Source organism: Haliotis rubra, unplaced genomic scaffold (assembly GCF_003918875.1).
Source record: "Haliotis rubra isolate DU_JTF1 unplaced genomic scaffold, ASM391887v1 Scf240, whole genome shotgun sequence".
NCBI classification, from domain to species: Eukaryota; Metazoa; Mollusca; class Gastropoda; order Lepetellida; family Haliotidae; genus Haliotis; species Haliotis rubra.
In genome coordinates this window covers 355030-376615 of record NW_025766448.1, presented here as the reverse complement: position 1 = coordinate 376615, position 21586 = coordinate 355030, and the positions used below count along the sequence as shown (strand labels likewise).

The 21586-nt window shown below is 38.6% G+C and overlaps 1 protein-coding gene and 3 non-coding genes across 4 annotated transcripts in view; all 4 read left to right on the top strand.

Moving 5' to 3' along the window:
• Window positions 1–21365, top strand: part of LOC124278693 (protein PRRC2C-like) — a 39680-nt gene extending 18315 nt beyond the window's left edge. Inside the window, 15 exon segments of the mRNA XM_046714465.1 lie at window positions 5574–5683; window positions 7450–7631; window positions 8580–8793; window positions 10482–10843; window positions 11388–11477; window positions 12303–12443; window positions 12923–13176; window positions 14195–14477; window positions 15014–15223; window positions 15627–15876; window positions 16381–16582; window positions 17722–17833; window positions 18001–18198; window positions 18702–18888; window positions 19374–21365. Coding sequence (XP_046570421.1) covers window positions 5574–5683; window positions 7450–7631; window positions 8580–8793; window positions 10482–10843; window positions 11388–11477; window positions 12303–12443; window positions 12923–13176; window positions 14195–14477; window positions 15014–15223; window positions 15627–15876; window positions 16381–16582; window positions 17722–17833; window positions 18001–18198; window positions 18702–18888; window positions 19374–19768 — 3190 coding nt within the window. The 3' untranslated portion in view covers window positions 19769–21365.
• LOC124278725 lies at window positions 346–419 on the top strand. Its single transcript, XR_006899161.1, has one exon. It is a non-coding gene; the product is annotated as a small nucleolar RNA SNORD83 (small nucleolar RNA).
• On the top strand, window positions 835–908 carry LOC124278726. The gene has a single exon (XR_006899162.1). It is a non-coding gene; the product is annotated as a small nucleolar RNA SNORD83 (small nucleolar RNA).
• Window positions 2711–2784, top strand: LOC124278728. Its single transcript, XR_006899164.1, has one exon. It is a non-coding gene; the product is annotated as a small nucleolar RNA SNORD83 (small nucleolar RNA).
• Window positions 21366–21586: the final 221 nt, after the last annotated feature.

The following is a 21586-nucleotide window of genomic DNA, read 5'->3' as shown; positions in this document are numbered from 1 at the left end:
GTTGTGGTTCTGATTACCCGACCGACCCTTGAATTCTGGTGCCAACCCAAGTTTTTTTAAGAGGTATGAATAAAATAAGCTTTCAGATACCATTGTTTTTGCCCGGCACCAATGGACATCGGTCATTCTGATAAAGTCGACATGATGGCCACAAGCTTGATTGAATAAATAGTTATATATTCATAAATGTGTTATTAGTTCATACTCTACTTCTTTAAAAAAAAAAAAAAAAAAAAAAAAAAATTCCTACCTACCTACCCTAAATTTTAAAGAGGTATAATCGGAATCACAACATTTTTTTTATTTGGCCTAATTAAGGATAGAACTTGTGAGTAGATTTGGACAGCCAGATGATGCAGTAATTGATTGAGCTTTGTGCAGTGATAACCCTCCATCTATCACCCATAATACTGATGGCTTGTCCAACACAAGCCATCTTTTGCTCTTTTGTGAAGAATAGAATGTCATCAAGTAGTCAATGGTTCATGATGTTGAAACCAATGTTTTCACCCTGGTTTATCTGTAATGGTAGGGGTGTCAAGCTGCTAGAGACATACACACACAACTGGGTTGCAGTTTTCACAATCCCTTCAATCTTAAAGATTTATCATAGGTTTGGCCAGCTGTTTATGGCCTCTATTGGTTTTATGTCGTCCACATGGATTAAAAGTATTCATAAGCCGCAATACCTGTTGGTATTCAGATTCAGAGGCAGAATTCTGTTATCCCAGACAGATGTTGTTATCTGTTAAAATGAAAAACTAATTGATATTGTTATGTCTATCACTGGTATTTCTCTGTAATTAAGGATAGAACCTGTGAAAGATTTAGACAGCCATATGATGCAGTAATTGATTGAGCTATGTGCAGTGATAACTCTCCATCTATCACCCATAATACTGATGGCTTGTCTTTTGTGAAGAATAGAATGTCCCCAAGTACCCAATGGTTCATGATGTTAAAAACAATTTGTTTCACCCTGGTTTATCGATAATGTAGCGGTGTCAAGCTGCTGGAGAGACACCCACAACGTAGCTGCAGTTTTCGCAATCCTTTAAATCTTGAAGATTTATCTTGAGATTTATGACTTAAAACAAAAATTAAAACAATGTTTAGACAGCTGTTTATGGCCTCTCTTGGTTTTATGTCGTCCACATGGATTAAAAGTATTCATAAGCTGCAATGCACTACCTCTGTTGGTATTCAGATTCAGAGACAGAATTCTGTTATCCCAGACTGAAGATGCTATCTGTTAAAATGAAAAAGTAATTGATATTGTTATGTCTATCACTGGTATTTCTCTGTAATTAACTCTTTCAACACCAGTCAACCAGAGGCTTTTACTGCCATGACACCGAGTTCCCAGAGACTCTGAGGTCATAGATGGAGCCTATGTTGATCAAGGAAAATATCAGCTTGTGAAACATTATTGCTACTACATATCATACACCATTTGAAAAGTCTAATCCTACTGTTCATAAATATGAAATTTATTTTTGATCATGTTATTCAAATAATCCAACTACAACGTAAGTAATTTAATTTTTAATGAAAATGCAAGCTAAACATTTTTAATGTCCAGATAAACCACAAAGGGAGCAAATTGTTTTCCATTTGTAACATGTCATAATATCCCCTTACGTTTTTCTTCTATATTTTCATTTTTTTGTAATCAGAAATTTACTTTTAAAAAGATTTCTCAAATCATATGTATTGTCGTCTATTTCCCGATATCAGTGACTTTCCGCTCGGTAACGTGATACAACAGCGTGAAATACCTTGGGTTTCGAAGCTTCGTATGATTAACATGTGAGGCGATTCATTTGATGGCGGTATCGTTCGAAAGCTCTGAACATCAACAGTATCATTGTACCCTTGCCAAGAGTATTTTCACAGTTGTAAGAAGCGATTTTATTGGATAAAGATTGGTTTCTAATAATGCTTTTTCGCCACAGTCTGATATAAGACCGTGATTGGTCAAAATCGTACATGTGACCTAAGGCAGCCAATCATATTACAGCAATGGATACTGTCCTCGTAAACGAAAACTAAGGATTCAGACGAAAGTTTTGGGTTAAAATCACGCTATTCTGAACGTGTTATGCAATAAATCACCACCTATACGTATATTATGGAACTTAGTGGACGTATCGTGCTAGGTTATGACCTGTGACAAAAATGCTTCATGCATACATTTTAGCATTAAACATGTGTCCGAGCGTGAAGTTCGAAGCGACGAAAGCCGAGATGTCACTTGCATTACAATACACGAACGCTCAAAAAGATTGAAATAGTAAGTTATAATGTACGTTTGACAACTTTTATGAGTACTGTTGTGGATGTTATTTTTCAGTTTATTCAGTTTGTTAATTATTTTCTCGAAACATCGTTACTTTGCTCTTTGACAACTTTGCTGTGGACCCTTGCGGAAGCATGTGTCTAAGAATTTTATTTTTTTTCAATAACATTGCGAAAAATAGTTTATAATTCTAATCCTGTCGATAATATATGATCATTTGAAATTTAATAAGCTTTTTCAGACGTGAAAAGTAATAGATTTGATAAAAGACTCATATGTATGTTAGGTTCCTAAAATTAAAAATCATTTGGATGTGACTACTGCCTGTCTGGGGACTCGTGACGTCTTGGCCGGTTTTCTGGCCTACGGTGTTGAATGGGTTAGGGATAGAACCTGTGAAAGATTTAGACAGCCAGATGATGCAGTAATTGATTGAGCTATGTGCAGTGATAACTCTCCATCTATCACCCATAATACTGATGGCTTGTAAAACATGATACTCTTTTGTGAAGAATAGAATGTTCCCAATAGTTCATGATGTTAATGGCAATTTGTTTTCACACTTGTTTATCCATAGCTTAGGGGTGTCAAGCTGCTGGAGATATATATACACAAAACTCAAGTTTAGCTCAATTACAAGTGGAAACCCGTTCCCAAGAAGTCATGATGTTTCACTGAACTTAGCTTACCTGTCTTCAGCTTACTTACCTTACCCTCCCTTAAAAACTGTCTTCTATCTGTATCAAGGTAAACGCTGACAAGTTATTATGCACATAATTCGGCCTACCTTTAGAATAAAGCACCACAAACTTTAAAAATACGTCATAATACCCTTTTACGTAATGTAATGTGATTTTGTTCGAAAGCACGTTCTCGAAACAATGCCCAATGACGCCTGCATGGCAACACGGTTGTCTAGCTCAGCGAGTGCGTATAAGCTCTGCTCACTGGTGTTTCATCTCGACTAGCTATGCCATTGCATAAGCCCAACGATGTTGAGTTTCCAGTAGTTCTATACCGGTGGATGCACAATTTTTTTGCAAGCACCGGTTTGAAATATTTTTCTTTTTTCACTAATACGCTCATATTTATTTGTATTACGGTCTGAAGGTCGCGGGGTCGCGTCCGATGGGTTCTGACAAACTGGTTGCTTGTCTTAATGACGTGACCTACGGCAGAGATCGTCCTCTCGAGAAGTTGTGGTGCTGTATTCTAAAGGTGCTCCCATAATGCTTAACAGACTGGTGCCTCCATATGCACGATAGCATTAAACAATAAGTAGCTGGTGTTGACAATTTGAGCCACTATCTGTGTGAGCTCTTATATTTTGGCTTATTTGTAATCTACCATTTGGCTGAGCTGCAGTTTTCATGATATCTTAAATCTTTACGGTTCATAAGGTTTATGACGAGAACTTAATTGGAAACACTGGACAGCTGTTTATGGCCCCTTGGTCCCATGTCATGCACATAGATTGAAAGTATTTGGCTGAGCTTCAGTTTTCATGTATTGAAGTTTAATTTTGAAAGTCAGAAATTTTAAAGGATATATGATGTTTCACTATCACTATCACATTCACCTTAACCCTTTCAACACCGCAGGCCGCTTAAGCGGCCACAACGTTATGAGTCCCCAGACACCGGAGGCCGCTTAAGCGGCCAGGCAGTAGTCACGTCAAAATGAGACATAATTTTAGGAACTTACCTGACTTATGATTCATATATTAAATCCATCACATTTCACAATGTCTGGAAACACTTATTAAATTTCAATTGATCATATATTATCGGCAGAATTAAAATTATAAACTATTTTTCGAATGTAATTGAAAACAACGATTCTCGGACACATGCTTCGAGCCGGGTCCACAATAACATTGTCAAAGAGCAAAGTAACGATGTTTCGAGGAAATGATTAAATAAATAGAATAAACTAATGAATAAAATCAACAACAGCATTCATAAAAGTTGTCAAACGTATATATAAAATTACTTTTTCCATCTTTTGTGCGATCATGTAATGCAAGTCAAATCACTGACAAGTGACATCTCGCTCTCGCGCCTCAATCTTCACGCTTCGGACCACGATGTTTAATGCGAAAATATATGCATGAAGCATTTTTGTCACAGGTCATAACCTAGCACGATACGTCCCAATAAGTCCCATAATTTACGTATATGTAGCGATTTATTGCTTAATATGTTCAGAATAGCATTATTTTACCCAAAACTTTCGTCTAAATCTAAAAATTTCGTTTACGAGGGTGGTATCCATTGCCGTAATATGATTGGCTGCCTTAGGCCACGTGTCTGATTTTGACCAATCACGACCCTTATAGCAGACTGTAGCGAAAAGCGCCATTAGAAACCAATTTTTATCCAATAAAATCGCTTCTTACAACTGTGAAAATACTCTCGGCAAGGGTTCAGTGATGTTGTTGATGTTCAGAGCTTTTCGAACGATACCCGGCATCAAACGATTCGCCTCCCATGTTATTCATACTGCTTCAAAACGGAGGTATTTTCCGTTGTAGTGTCATGTTACCGAGCGGAAAGCCACAGATATCGGGAAATAGGCGACCATACATATTATTTAAGAAATCTTTTTATAATAATTTTCTGATTACGTAAAAGTGAAAATATAAAAGAAAAAGGCACGGGCATGTTATGACATGTCACAAATGGAAAAAAATCGCCTTAGTTTTTGCTTCTTTCGTGGTTTATCTGGACGTTATAAATGTAAGCTTGCATTTTCATTCAAAATAATTTTATTTAAGTTGAAGTTGTATTATTTGAATAATATTATAAAAATAAACTTCATATTTATCAACATGAGGATTAGATCTTTTAAATGGTGTATTGGATGTAGTAGCAATAACGTTTTGCAAGCTTATAATTTCCTTCATAAACATAGGCTTCATCTATGACCTCAGAGTCTCTGGGAACTCGGTGTCATGGCAGTAAATGCCTCTGGTTGACTGGTGTTGAAAGAGTTAAAGGAGCCCTAAAGCAGATCACTTTTTTTTATAGTAGTAAAGTTAAAAATTAACTGTAATGAATAAAAAGAATTTGAAAAAAATATATAAATAAATTTCTATATTTCTAACCCTGAGATTCTGATATACATGTACATGATTACAACCCTATTTTAGGCTCTGAACGTTCTTATGATAGAATAAGAATAAAAAGACACATGAACTGTATTGACTAGGCCTGAAAATTCGTAATCTCATTAGGAACAAACATTTTAATTTTAATTGTTTGTTTTGTTGCAGAAATAAGAACATGGGGAGGAAGTCGGACCTGTCAGACGTTTCAAAACCTTTGAAGAATGAGAAGGAGAAGAAAGACGCCTTGGCTAATATTGACATAAACAACTATGCAAGTAAGTATCTGTGGTGCTGTGGAAGTTACATTTCATTAACTATTGTCTTAGGGGTAATGCAGACATGCATTTAGTTGAATTAATATTGATCAGCTGGTTAAGAGGCCCATATTGGGATCAGGAAATATTGCTCTCATACAGGCCATGCCTTTTGGAGTTGACCATGGAGTGTTTACAGTAGTTATGGCGATTGCGACATGGAATACTGTTGATTGAATCGTTAAGAAGCATTCATTTACATACTTGTAATATAAGGATTACGGTTCTAAAAAACTTTACAGGGACATAACATTGAGTTTATACTTTCTCGATATTTACATAGATTATCTGAATTCTTAGTTTCCTAATCTGGTCTTTTCATTTTTAGTGAAGTTAAAGTGGAATGTTAATAACACACAACGAAAGAATGACCCCACATTAATCCTTAAAATGATTCAAGGTATGGCAAATGACATAAATATCTTCAATTATCACACCATCGGCATGCAGTGATGAACATTCGTAATCTGTCAATCCAATGAAAACTGTGATTTGATTTCTTTTTCACCTGAGCATGCTTGTAGATGAGTGTTTAGTTGAACATGATAGATGTTTGAAGATTGCATTTTGATATGTAACAAGTAATTAAAAAAGAAACCTAGCGTCTGTCAGTTTTGATAATGGAAACTAATGAATGCTTGTGATTTATGTATCAAAGTCTTGAAAAGCATTCTCCAAGAATAGGTATTCAGCATTTTGTTGTGGTCTAACCTACAGCTAACTGGTTAAACTATGCATCCCTTTAAAGTATGAAAAGACGATAAATGTTTTCTTCATGTTGGCAAAAGTATCCCCACTTTCCACAAAGAACTTTCCAAGCTCAAACAGTAAAGTAATTTTATCAAGAAAGTAGTTTTATCAAGGTTTATGGTGACATTTATGTGAACCATATATGGAAACAATTAGGTAGAGATGCCAACCCATATGATAAAGATTTTATCGTATTCGTTACGAAAAAACAACACAAAATATGTGACTACGATAGCAGCAAAAAATATAACAAATTTTAAATAAAATACAGTAAGTTATGAAATAGCATAAGTACCATACACAATAAATTTCAACATTTTAATTAGTATCAAATTTCCATTTCAAAGCTCAGAAGTTGTTGAAAATCAATTAACTTTATTGCATGCAAACCGGAGGTAAACAAAGCCAGTGGGATGTAAAGGGTTGCGTCCTTTGCGTAAACTTGTCTTAAGAAGTCATTGCTCTTGCAACAAGTGGAAACATGGTGAATTGTCAGGCAGACTATCTTTATCTGTCACTTTCTTATGTTTCAAATTTAACATTAGTATTTCTGAGCCAAATGTTGGTATTAACGTTTCCAGTCATCAGCGCCGCGATGTGCGACGGAAAAATCACACTAGCACTCAACAAAATGCGTGGTTTTCACTGACCGAAGATTTTTCAATGAGTGGAAACATTGTACTGTAGCCTGAAAGGAATTTCTGTGATCTTAGTGTTGGCATCTCCAAATTAGGTAATTGATATTAAGTACTTGTTACTTTTTACTTTATTGGCTATATATAGTGTGCTGGGAGGGATGCAACATACGTGACTTGCAAGGATGATTCTTATATCTGTCAATCCAATGACTATTTATATTGGCTGATTATATTGTAAAGCTACTGAGCAAGTCAAAGATGTGTAGAGCCCCCAACACGTTTCTTATTAATAATGCCATGTGGAATCTGGTATATTTACCCATTGCTTGCCGGTTGCAGGTGTGGTGGTTATTGATGATCAGCCTGAAGTGACAATCGATGACCCCAACTTTCTATTTGAGAACAATGAAGGCTTTCAGGAGGTCACATCAAAAAAGGCCATCAAAATCAAACAGAAGATGCAGGAAGCGGAGATGAAGAAAATGTCGGAGACTCACAAAAAACGAGACCCTGCATCAAAGGTACAATATATGTCAAATTATTGCAAGTGTTTTGCATCTTCCCTTGTCTTTCTAGAGGAGTAAACAGGCCTTTATGGTTACAATGTTGACTATCATTGACCTTGATGACTTGTATAGTTGCTTGTACAACGTTAACCATTGGTTGCCTGGACTGGATTATTACAGTCCGTCATGATGTGGCTGCAACATGGCAAATAACTGTTCCCCTCTGAGTTGTGGTGCTAACTTAACCAAATGGCTTCAAACCAGTCAGTGCATTCATTACCAGTGTGATATGATTGTCACATTGATGATGGAAGTCATGTATGCCACGAACTGTGACAACAGTAGATACACAAGAGTCCCAGGAAGATCCGGATTTGAACTGGTCTTCAGCAAACTAATGCTTGTAAGAGGCGACTAAAGGGATGGGGTGGTCAAGCTCTCTGACTGCTTGACACTTCATCGTATCCCAATTGCTCTTGCTGTTGATCACTGGATTATTTACAGACAGCTGCCATATGGCTGGAATATTGCTGAGTGCGGTGTTGAATAACAACCAACAACAGAAGAGATCACTTGTACTCAGATATTTCATCTGTCACTAGTGATGGATAAGTGGGGTGTTTTTGTGTTGACGTATGTCAAATTGATGTCTGTATCACACCAACAGCATGCAGTGATGAGTGTTTGTAATCTGTCAATCCAATGAAAACTGTGATTTAAGTTTTATAACATCTGAGTCTGCTTGTTGGTTGTTAAACATGTTTTATTCAAATGCAGTTAATTGTAACTCTGCTTGGCTTAGAGTGATAATTTACAAACAGGTAGGATGTCCTAGCTGCAATGTTTACACAAAAAGGTGTTGAGGTGTTGCTTGTAATATCCCAGATCATCACTTGTTTTTAGGATGTTGTTGGAATTGGTTCCTTTTTTTCCATGTCAACTTTGAATGATGTATTTTCACAGGTAATTGCGAAACCCAAAGGCCTCACACCAAAGATTGAGCGTGCCAGATTCAGCAAAATGAGTCGCTTGCCACCACGCTTTGCCAAACAAAAAGAGCAGAGAGAGAAGGAGAAAGAGGCCAACCTGGATGTGATGCCCAAGATTGAACAGTGGAACAATGACCTTGCTAACAACATCCCTGCTCCAGCCCACCTCTCAAATGGAGACTCCAATAGTAAGTGTACACAGTAGGAAACTTCAGTACTGTAAAAATGGACTTCATTTTTATCGCATTGTTAGTTATATCATGGTGAGTGAGTATGGCTTTTAGCAGTATTCCAGCAATATCACAGTGGGGGATAGGAGAAATGGGCTTCACGCATTGTCCCCATATGGGGAATCGAACCCGGGTCTTCAGCATGACAAGCAGACACTTTAATCACTTGGCTACTCCACCGCCCCAGTTATATCATGATCACAGGGTTTTGATGACAAATGTGATGCGCTCAGGTTGCAAAACAAAATTTCCGTATATGACCGTCTATAAGACGACCCCATGGATAAGACGACCCCCAAACTTGACCCTTAAAATCAGTGTCAAATGGTATGTTTCGTGCATAAGTCGATCCCCCGCGATGGGATCCTAATTGCGGCAAACACAGACAACTGGTAGTTACCAATAATTATAACTTTGGTCCACATTATTTAAAGAATTCACTGTCATATATATTGCATCTACTCACGGACCGAAACAAAGTGTAGTTGACAGAAAATGCATAATATATTTTGTTTCTTTAAATATCATATGTATTGTAGCAACAAACTGGCTTGCTTATTTTACCCCATTCAACAATCACGAACTGATTACCGCCTCGTTTTCCATTGACTGCTAGTTTACAGTAACATCGGTAAAAATGTGTGAATTTAAATGGCTTCCGTAGTTTACCCCATTCCATGTGCGTACAACTTAACACGTTCATGAGGGTCCGTATAACCTTAGTGTTGATTATATATATTTTACATAAAAACTGCAATTAAAATTACACAATGCTAGGTTATATTTCTTTGGGTTAAATAATAGTACTCTGTATTATATTTTACTGACGACTGGTCGTCAGAATTCGTCCCGTTATATTATTGTGCATGTTTGAACTTGTTCGCTGCTGATTGCTATTTCCGGCACAAATACACACGGTAATCTTAATCTTAATTAATTTATAGAGCAAAAACCTTAATTAAAATTACACAATGCTAGGATATATTTCTTTGGGTTAAATAATAGTATTCTGTATTATATTGTACTGACGACTGCGTCAGAATTCGTCCTGTTATATTATTGTGCATGTTTGAACTTGATCGCCGGGAAACATGTGCACAGCCGATTGCTATTTCCGGCTCAGATACACACGGTAATCTTAATCCCTGCAAATAATACAATGCCCAGCAAAAACAACTTAGAACTTAAAAGGTAAATAATCTGGTCTAGTGATGTTTAATTGCAAATTTGACGTGTCTACTGACAAAGTCGTCTTCTGTTGTTTGTTCACGCGAAGTGATACGATGTTGTTTTCTTACCCCTGGAAAAAAGTTTGACAAAAGCGTAACCCATGGATAAGACGACCCCCTTCTACAGACTGCTTTTTTTGGTCCTCAAAATTCGGCTTATAGACAGTCATATACGGTATACATCGTCCTCATGCATGGGACTTAGCTGAATATAAACATCCACCTTCCATCCTTTGCCGAACTAGGCATAAATTATGGAGATATATTTTAGTGTAGCCTACTTCAGGAAAGATTGAATATGGGTGTTTATATTCAGTAAACTCCTTTGCATAAGGACGATATATAAATTTGATTTACTGGAAAATGTAATATTCAAGTGAAAATATGGTCATTTCACATTCATTTCTTCTCTCTCAGACTCTGCACCCAAGTCAAACCAGCAACAACAACAACAGCAGCAGCAGCAACAGCAGCAGCAACAACAACAGCCATCCCAGCAGATGACTGTTGCCATGTCTTCCCAGAAGCTGAGTATGCAGTCCCAGGTGCCACCATTGTCGATGACGCCGGCCCCTATCCCTACTGTGAGTGCGTGGACTAAGCCTATCAACTTCTCCATGACTCTGGGGCCATCGCAGTCCCCCGTAGCGGTGGATAACAAGATGGACAAGGGCGACCAGCACGACAGTGGGATAGATGTAAGTGACCAGCCTAATTCTACCGCCTCATCTACCCGGAGCTCCCCAAGCGCAGAAAACAAGCATAAGGATGAGTCTAAGGTATAGAAGCAACATTGAAAGAGAACGAGCTCGGCTTGCCTCAGAGTTGTCGTCCAGCCTCCTCGTCTTTGGTTGTAGTTTGTTGTGGTTCAGCTTGAGTTTTTACTTGTACCCTGCATGCAACAGAAATGTTCTCATCACCGAAGATTCCAGTTGTCTTTGGACACCAGGTTCGGAGAAATGAAGACCCTGTAATATGTGTATAGACTGTAAGCATGGTTGTAGTAGGACTGATTTAGTTATTGTTAGACTAATTCTAATTATAGATAGCTTGCACATTCCTTAATGTATTATTTGTTGATAAGTAAGCATGATTTGGCTTACCTTTGGCCAATTCTAGATGATTTTGTCATTTGTCTAAATTTGTTTTCTCTCTGTTTCATTGCTTCTTTTACATCAGTGTCTTACTTAGTTTTGATTTTGATCATTTTTTTGCAACTGAAATTAGATAACCCATTTTAAGTTGAGAGTGCAGTACTGTTTGGCAAATTTATACCTGAGAAAAAATGTTTATGAATCTTGTTACACGTGTCCCATTTTTCAGGATAAAATGCTGGAAGAGAGAATAAACAAGGAGCTGGAAGACACACCAAACTTTGATGCACCCAAACCACAGCCTCAGAGGCAACCTAAGGTATTTCTAACCAGTCCATACTCTTGGTTATGTTAGTTGGACAATGATCAGTTGTTGATTTTCAGCTAGTTGTATTTGCACATCTTAATACATGGTTGGATATTTAACTATGTTATTGTCCTCCTGTGGAATGAACCGAACACTTATGGCACAGTTTTCAAAAGCATAATTTGCTGTGGCCTGTTATCCTTCTAGGGTCTGCTAATCTGGGTTTGAATCCTAGAAATGCAGTGTTTGTCAGCACAGAGTTTGTAATATATTTTTAAGGATTTTCTTGGACACACCCATCCAAATTGTCCTTAGGATTTTATGAAATTATAGAGTGAAAATGTTCTGAAATATTTGCCTGCTCATGGATTTTAATGGGGCGGTGGGGTAGCCTAGTGGTTAAAGTGTTTGCTCGTACATGGGTACAATGTGTGAAGCCCATTTCTGGTGTCTCCCGCCATGCTATTGCTGAAATATTGCTTAAAGCGGCATAAAACCATATTCACTCACATGGGTTTCAAGAAAGTGGTAAATATGTGCAACCAGAATACTGTTTCTGTAATTATATCGTTACTTAGGAAGTGTTGCCTTGCCATGATAAAGGTGCATGTACAAACACTACATGGGTACAGTGTGTGAAGTCTACAGTGAGGTAGCCTTGCGTTGACTGGCGTATGTTTGCCATCTCACTGTGTGAAGCCCAGGTCTGGTGAAAGTAACTGTTGAGTATTATTTTTGAGTATTACCAAAAAGTGGCATAAAATCCCATTTTCCTCATTGATGGCTGTGTGAGCCGCTTCATGGAGGTAGACTCAACAAATGCTTTGCTTCTTGCAGCCCAGCCGCAGTGAGAAGATGAGTGTGAAAGAGGCCCTACACAAAGAGAGCAGTAAGGCTGTGAAAAAACCTGACTTGGTCAAGGATAAGAAACCAGACCCCATTCAGATGCCGCCCAGTATCAAAGACCGCTTTTTCAAGGTTAGTATGTCCTTAGAGAACCATGATTAGTTTGATTGTCGATGTAATAGACATTTCAATCAAATCATCAGGCAGACAAGATCGCTGAGAATGCATGTAATATTTATGACTGTCATTTTATGTGAACAAAAGATGTAATGATAATGGCCACCATCTTCCATACCGGTAGAACAGACTTGGTACACACAAGGGGCAATTTAACAGCAATGCCAGGTATTTCTGGACTCCCATGGGGGCCAAACAAGATATTGAGTTTAGATGACCTTCACCTTGACAGTCAGTTGTTTTATGTGTACCATGATTAACCTTGGTTGGTTACACTGACTTTTGCCAAATTTTAACAATATATTTATTATCTGTTGATTATTTATATAATATGTAAAGCATATGTGTGCATAAAACTTCAGAGGCCTTTACATTGTTTGAAAATAATTTGGGTACTGTTGAAATTCAGTGTTGCTCATGTTTTCAATTTTCAGAGTGATGATACTGAGCTGAAACTCGAGTTTGAGTTTGATGAAGCTCTCACGAGCTACCAGGCTGAACCCCAACAACCAGAGAAGACTGAGATTGCAGAACCTCCAAAGTCTGTGACAATATCCAGTGATGTGACTTCAGCAAATGGACTTGGTATCAACTCCCCCACTGCCCATGCTACCCAGGACCTTAACCTAAAGATAGCTTCAGTGAAGAGTGTGTGGGAAATGGCACCTGGTCCCTTTGACCAGCAACCGTAAGTTGACTCTTTGCGAAATATTTATTGTGCCCTGGCCAAGATAAGGTAAATGGAGCTTTCCTTCCCCAACCTCTTGTGAGGTTGGAAGCATTTCTTCAAATTGCTTAACTTGTTTTTGGTATTCATAAACAGTGAATGATGACAGAAATGTGATCATATGAAGGTAATTGGGGAGAAAAACTGAAGTCTGGCAGTGTTTTATAATGTGTAGGCTGATGAGAGTGTAATAAGCAAATATTGATGGTAGCAGATGGAATCTTCACCTGTATGAAAACTGCCAGGTAAGTGTCATTCATTGCCTGATGAACGTCACTGTCACATCATTCTTGTACATGTTCTCAATCTACCAGAGAGATTACAGTACTATGTAAGAGAAATTTCCCTGTACCTTTAAAAATTGTCTAATATAGACAGTGTCACCGTGACATTTTGTTTGATGTGCCTATTCCATGGAAACAAAAGCAATACTGTGTCACTTAATGTGACTAACTTTTGACTCTTGCCGTACTGTCTGTTGGTGACTCATAGTTGACGTTTTTTCAGTTTGTAACTGATAATATCTGATTTTATATGGAATGCTGTACCGTCATTAAGTTATGTCCCTTTTGGAATTCCTGGGTTGAATTGGTTTCAGTATCCTTTGTTGTACGAGCTGACTTCCAGATGATCCAGTGGTCATAGGTTTAAATGTTCCTTGACAGCATGAATCAATGCTAAAGCAATCAACCACTGCTTTGTTTATCCCACTTTTGAATATTTCCATTCTGCCTTGATATAGCTATTAAATGGTTGACATGGGGCTCTATACATTTACTCTTTACACAGTAGAGTACAGAATTTTGAAAACCAAACTGATATTAATATACTAATATGACCTTATCATTCTTGAAATACTCTGTTTGCACCAGTTTTGATATCCTATGTTCATCTTCTGTTCGTAATTTCCGATTGCTTTTTATGATATGGTCTCACTCTTTCTTGACATTTTCTTGATACTTGACTTTTTGCTTTTCAGAATCTCAAGTGGATGTTCTCTGGCTAATGCTCTGTCAACAAACAGTGACAGTGTGGCTGGCGCTAACACGTTTCCTACATTCACATCTGAGGTGGAAACCATTGTGTCGGCTACATCAGTTGTCCTGGAAACTGTCAACCGTAATGAAAACACAAGCAGCCTGTCGCCTGGTCCTAGCACACTTTCGCCTCGACCACAGGACATACAGGTGTTTGTACCAGAGGTGTCTGACCTCAAACATCATGAGAAGATGCCCATGGCTGAGCCCACTAATGTCTGCAAAGTAAGTATGCTGTTTTATTGTCTCACCCTAAAAAGTTTGGTCTAATGTAAGTCTTGATTTACAGATCATTTGTTAAGGGGACTGGGAAACAGGGGCAGGAGGTCTATAAAAGAATTTGTTCAACAATAAATTTCAGTATTCTGATTTGGTATGGAATCATAGTGACCTTTGCTTGTTGTGCAAGGAAACTAAATTGTTGCATGAATTGTTAAACATGAATCAATCGCTGTTTACAGCATTGGAAATTTAAGGCCTTAATGTATTCAGATTACAGATATTTATGTGTGTTTTGTTTGCTTATTGGAACCAAATCTTCACATGATTCTGTGTAGAATCTTTCAGTTTTTACAAATCTGTGAAATCTTAAAGCCTTTGATGCTGAACTCTTCCCATGCATGACCATTAAGTTTTTGTTGAATTGTATTGCAGACATTCAGGTGGATTAGTTAGTTTTATTTCAGCCATATAAATTAAGTTAAATTGTCTTCCATTGATGTCATGCTAGCTGTTCGTCCATTCAATTAACTAGTCTGTAGGCACAACCTGGTCTGCCCATCTTGCAGGTAAAGCCTCAACAGTTTCAGCCTCACAGTGCTGGTGGCAGTGGAAACTCAATGGGCCAGCCCACATCCAATGTGCTCCAGAACATGTCTGCTGTTCCAAGTCCTCCTGTCGTCCTGCCCAGTCAGCATCCTTTCCAGCCCATACAGCTGGGGTCACAACTGCTGACACAGGAGCCCTCTCGGGTGAGTCAAGTCATGTTGCTGGTGATAATGGCGTCAAAGTGATAAACAGTTTGTACATAGAATTCTTCTTCAAAATCTCCTTGGTAAATCTTCATGTTGGTCGTCTTGCCACAATCTATTTACATAGATAATGACTGTGATTTGACTTGATATATAATACAACAAATATGCCGACCTGTATGAAATGCTGTATCCAGATCAAAATGAAATAACTTGATTAAAAAAAATCTTCATGTAAATTTAAAATTCAGCTTTACTGTAGTGAAAGGGGGAAACCTAAAGATATATTTAAAGCACTGTTGACGTAGTTTCAATGACCCAAGAACCCCTTTTAGTTAATACACTGCCTCTGTTGTAAATTATTTGTCTTTGAAATAATCTTTTCTTATTGTACATGTTGCAGTTCTCGCAGCCCAACTACGGGTTCAGTTTGTCACAACCTCAGGCGCAGATCGGGCAGGCTACTCTGACACAACCTAGTCTCTTTCTGCCCACAACTCCTACACAACCAGACCTGTTCCCATCCCAGCTGTCAGCATTTGCTCGTAACCAGCCGTATGGACAGACGGCACAACAGAACACCATCATGGTGTCTTCAGCTACCTCCTCTCTCATGTCCACAACAATCAAACCACCAACACAGAATGCATACAGTAGGTTGAACCTCCTCATACGCTGTTTGTTTGGACTTTTGTTTACTTTCACAAACATTGTTCATTGATGTGATGAATGACAAACATACTTGCAGAGGCAGCCATTGGATTTTGTCTCACAAAAGATCCATATTTCTCCACTTAAATAAATTGAGCTTCTTGAGACAACCATAATAATACACTTAAATAATGCTGACTGTAGTGTACAGTTTCAGTACAGGTCATGTGATGCAAAGACAGTTTCAGGTTTTGAGCTGACCCAGTATAGTGATTTTATGTCATTGGTACTCGTAATTCTGATTCAGAAAATATTAAGTTTGATGCCAGTATTGCAGTGAAAATGATATTTGAGGCAGCTCTTTTCACTAATTGTGAAAGATCTCTGTTTCTTGAATGGAAGCCATCACGATATGGCTGAAATATTGCTGATGTAATGTTAAATATTAACTCACTCACTCACTTGAATGGAAGCAGCAGTCTTTTCACACATTTTTGTCCTTTCAGGTCAGCTCCAGAAGAGTATGCCAAGCATGGGCCCCAGTTCCCTGCAGTTCAGTCAGAATCTAAACAACAATTCTCTCCAGCCATCTCAGATGTTCATACAATATGACCCTAGTCAGCTGTTTGGTACAAGTCCCCTGCTGGGGAGCACACAGACTCCTCAGAACAACTCGCAGATTCTCAGCTCACAGCTGATGCAGCCAAGGTAAAAGAAAAATCTGTAAATAATGGTCCTGTCATTGGTTGATTGGCATTTTATATGTTGAGGTCAACTGAATAGGTGTATTATATGTTTGCTTTCATATAACGGTTACGATGAAACAGTTTAGAAGATGTGACCTTTTGTTGGTAAGAAGTTATTTGAAACAATTTTGCACTTGTGGTGATTGTTCCGATTCCTGAGTGTAATGGATTTTGCCTACGTATGTTTTTATGACTGCCAACAAGTGTGACATGTTTCATCCACTCCTACTTGTCTAAACAGTGCTTTGAGCATATGGCTTCTGGATCCTGCCTGTGAGGTAATGCTCGTCTCCATTAGCTCTAGTAGTTTGACATGAACTTTTATAGCACATGCCATGTTGGATGGGTGAGAGATATAGAGAAAACTACACGAGGTCTCATTTCATACGAATTATCCTTCCTATGGTATCTGACCAAGCGAAAGCAATGTCAGAGAACATAGGAAGGTCACGAGTTTCGTATAATTCATATGTAATGAGACCTCGCGTGGTATTTTATTTATTACCCAGGTCTTCCATGCATTAAATTGACAAAATAGCGTATTTTTGTTAATATTTTGGTTTCAAACCGAAACCAGTTTCATAAAGAGGTTGCGGAAGAGTTTTGTACTGTAGTACAATATTTGCATGACGTCACACTGTAATGACATCACTGCCTTGGTAACCGACGTCACGATGCATGTCAGTTGTCATCGCCTCGTACAGCTGTAATTAAACTACTTCGTAGCACCCTGTTTCTTGGTTTGCAGTTGCTTCATTCGGCTAACATCACTGGTGGAAACATTGCATTTGTTTCGACGGATATAATGTGTCAGTTCGACTCACAATTAAACAGTGACACTGCAACGTTCGCGATGTTTACATTCCAACAATGCATTTAAGTTGTAGAATAAATGAATTGTTATGAATGAAAAAATAGTTACGTCAGAATGTGACCTAATTGAGAGGTCATCGGTTATCCAATCAAATCGGTAGAATCTCAGGTCAAGTTGTTACGACACAGGTCAATGCGATACGACACTCGTGTGACATACGAGATTAGTATGCAACTACCCATACGTTGAGCACGTGGGTAATAATAGACCATATGCTTTGTATTCAGGAATGCAGTACAGAATGTGCAGCCGGTACAACCAACATCGTCCTTCTTCCAGCAGACACAACCCTCACTACAGCAGAACTTCTTTGCTCAGCAGCCTACATCGGCTTTACAGGTAACCAAACTGATAGATGTCTTGATCTTACATCATTTCCAGGTTTAATCCCATATCAATCTGACATGGCATGATTTAACTGGAACATTGTTCAAAGCAGCGTCAAACCCTACTCACCTACATGTTTTCTCTTGCTTCCTCTACAATAAGTTGATTTTCTTGTCCAGGGTGCCCTCCAGCAGGCGGCAGCTGGTCAGCAGTTCTCAATGCAGACATTTGGGAGCCAGGGTGGTCTTGGACTTGCACTGACACCCCCGGGTCACACCCATGGACAGGGACTCAGTCTCAACCCACAACAGCCCAGCAAGTCCACACAACAGTACAACAACCCTGTACTGCAGCAGCAGTCACCACAGAGCACTCCAGTAAGTTGACACTCCCTAATGCCCTGGTTGTGATGTGTATTGGGACATGGGCATTTTGTGTGATCAAGTAAATGGCATTAAACCAGATTCAAACTTTTCTTTGTATGTCATACGTTGATGTTCTAATGTTGGTGAATAATCCATTAATTACTGCAACTTATATTGGGATTACATTTTCTCAGTTAAACACAGATTCAGTTACTTTTGGGGGTTGATTCGGGATACAAACCTGCACTGTCAGAGTGACTGAGGCAACTAAGTCAGTGCCAACACACAGTCGCTAATATAACCTACCCACCACTATAACTTCCACATAAATTAATTTCAGATAGCTGACATTCAATGATTGTATTTGCTGAAGAAATAACACCTTCAATTAGATTGGGTGATCATTCAGGCTATATAAGGTGCTTCTACTTAGAACCATACCTATCCTGCAATTTTACAGTCATTTGTTCAGAAATTGTTAATACGGTGACCAATGACGTTTTGTGTTCCTGCAGATGAAGTCTCCCCCTCAAAGCATGTCGGGCAACTTGCTGAGTTCTTCATCACAGTCTCAGAGCTCCAGTGCTAAGCATTTTAGTGGGCAGATCTCCAACAGAACAACTCAACAAAGGTTCCAAAATGTTCAACAGTTTCAACCAAAATTTGGTTCTCAATTTTTGGGACAGCCCATGCAGACTCAAGGTATGTCATAATGATTGAACAAACTCCCCGAAAAGAACCCCCCAGGACATAGCTTTTTCTGTTGGCATTATACTGGTTTGGACTCCAGGTACTGTAATGGTTATTAGATAAATACAATAGTTCTTATTAATACAGCACAATCCATACGTTTTTTGAATCTGAACAAACAAAATTAGGCCTTACAGAAGCTGACAAAACCATGGAAGTGGTCCTATATGATGTCCAACCTTTAGATACGTGGATATTTAGTATGATAACATTATGGTTAAGAACTGGTCATAAGCATTTGTGCTTGTAGACTATATGAATAAAACGGTCAGGCCTGGTTGATTGTGTTCATTGTATGTCCAATAATTGGTTTGTCAGTTTCGGACTTATTATTTTTTATGGGGGGTTTGTTGTTTTTTTTGGTTAACTGTCAAATTTCTAGAAATTTCTGAATGCCTCTTTACACATTATCTAGTATGTAATGATGTCTATTTCAGCTGCTCCAGTGGTGAGACATCAGATGATGGTAGGGAACATTGTCCGCTCCAGTGCTCCCCCTCCCCAGCAGAGACCAGCGTTCCCAAACCCAATCCAGCGACCTGGAGTACAGATCCAAGTGCAACAACAGCAACAACAGCAGCAGCAGCAACAACAACAACAGCAACAGCAGCAGCAACCACGACACACAACACAGTCACCCTCCTTGAAAGCTCAGCAAGCTAAACAGAGGCAGGAAGCTCTGGCTCTAGCTCAGAATTTCCTGAACCCACAAAACAAAACTACAATGAAAAGCACGGCCAAGGCTGACGGTGTGACTGATCCTTCTGCTGCTTCAACAACCACAAACACGATTGAAACCAAACCTACAGATGTCTCCCAGGATAAGAAGTAACCTGGAAGTCTGTTCCTATTGTGGACTGTATGTTCTATGATTACTGAAGAGTTTAAGAATTAAATTATTTCTGATGTGATTTCAAGTGACAGTGTGACGAGTCTTTGAACTCCATAATACAAATGTGTAACCACTAGAAACTATTGTGTAGTGTACCAAACCAATGTTACTGTGACGAACATTTCTGTTTAGCAGTTGCATCATTGACTTTTAGAGACTGTGTTGATGAATATTATTCTGTGTGACTTTTCACGGACATGTTCAGTTGTGGATTTTATGTGTATTAAGACTGCCTGAAGAACCTTACTCATCAAGTTATGTGCGCTTCCGTGGAGGTGAAGGTGATATGTGCCAAGATGACGTGGTATTAAAGGCTGGTAAACCATCCAGGCGTGAAATCGGCACTCGCGGCTCAAGGAATGTGAATTGGACATTGTGTTAATGAGGTAGGGTGAAGTACCGAATGTGTGAAGAAGACGAATCTCAGGTGTTGTCGAGTCTGTAAGATTTACTTGAGCATTTTGATAGCCCAAAGTGTCCTGTGCAAGGTGGCAGTGGTTAAGAGAAAGGTGGTAAGGCTCTTGATAGCGTCTGATTTTAATATGATGTGCCCATAGTAGAAATACTTGATGTGGGAGATGGGCAAATATGATGCTTATCAAAGCCTTAGACAGCTATGTGCTGGGAAAGTATTGGTGTACACACTGGCTAGATGCCCCTAAATCTGGCTTTGTTCTAAAATCTCTGCATGAAAGCCAGATCTCTTAACATGGTGGAGAAATAACATTTCTGTGGTTATAAGTATTTCATTTGATGTGGGAAGGTGGAGTAAGGTGTTATGGCTCAATACCAAGATCTAACTGGTAGAGTTTGTGACTCAATCTATAGTAATATATTGACGTAAAGAGTCACCCTGGTCCTATTGATGAAGATGTTTACCAAAATGGCGATTGAAAATTGTGGTTCGATCAAATTTTTTATTACACACAAGGTGTAGAAAGAAATTCCTCTGAGGAAATATGGTGCCCCCAGATGTTTTACAGGATGCATAGCCCCTGCAATCTTGTCTACTAACCGAACTACCGTACCCCTGTTGTGAAGGGGTCTTGGCAGTGTGTTCAGACTCTGCAACGACCCAGTGCCCCGGGTTAGCAGTTCTGACACACACTTGCCATGTGGGTTCTCTCTAGCTAACTAATAGGTGTTTCCTCACTGTTTTAACTTTAATTTATAGTAATTGTGTTGAGCATGTTACAAGTGAGAGATCGAATGTGGGATAAATGTATCTATCGGGTGAGTGTGTGAACACAGTCGATAAACTGACTGTGTGAGGAATGTACTATGCCTGTTGTATTTAGCCCGTGGTTTGAATCCGTGAATGTCCCTCATTTGTTGTCCAGAGTACATCTCAACACTTTTCAACTGGAAATCTCAAAGTTTGGACGATGAGCAATCATTCCAGCTTTGACATTTTTTTAATGGGTCTGAAGAAAGATAATCATTTGTATGTTTGTGTATGTATGTTCAGATCTATGCTGCTGCAAATTACAGCTGTATGTAGCTAATGAAAAAAATAAAATGCTTGTACATTTATAAAGTTATTGTTTGTTTTCTCTTTTCATCACTGGGAGATCAGGAATTGACCTATCAAATGTCACTTTAACAATTCATCTTTATATTATATTGTGTATAAATGGAGTGCGTGCAATAAGGAAATGGCATGGGTGAAGGTAATAAATTGTTTTAATGATAAATTGTTTACCACTGGTTCACAAAGAACAGAAAAAAAGTGTTGGAGCCCAGTGAATACGAATGATT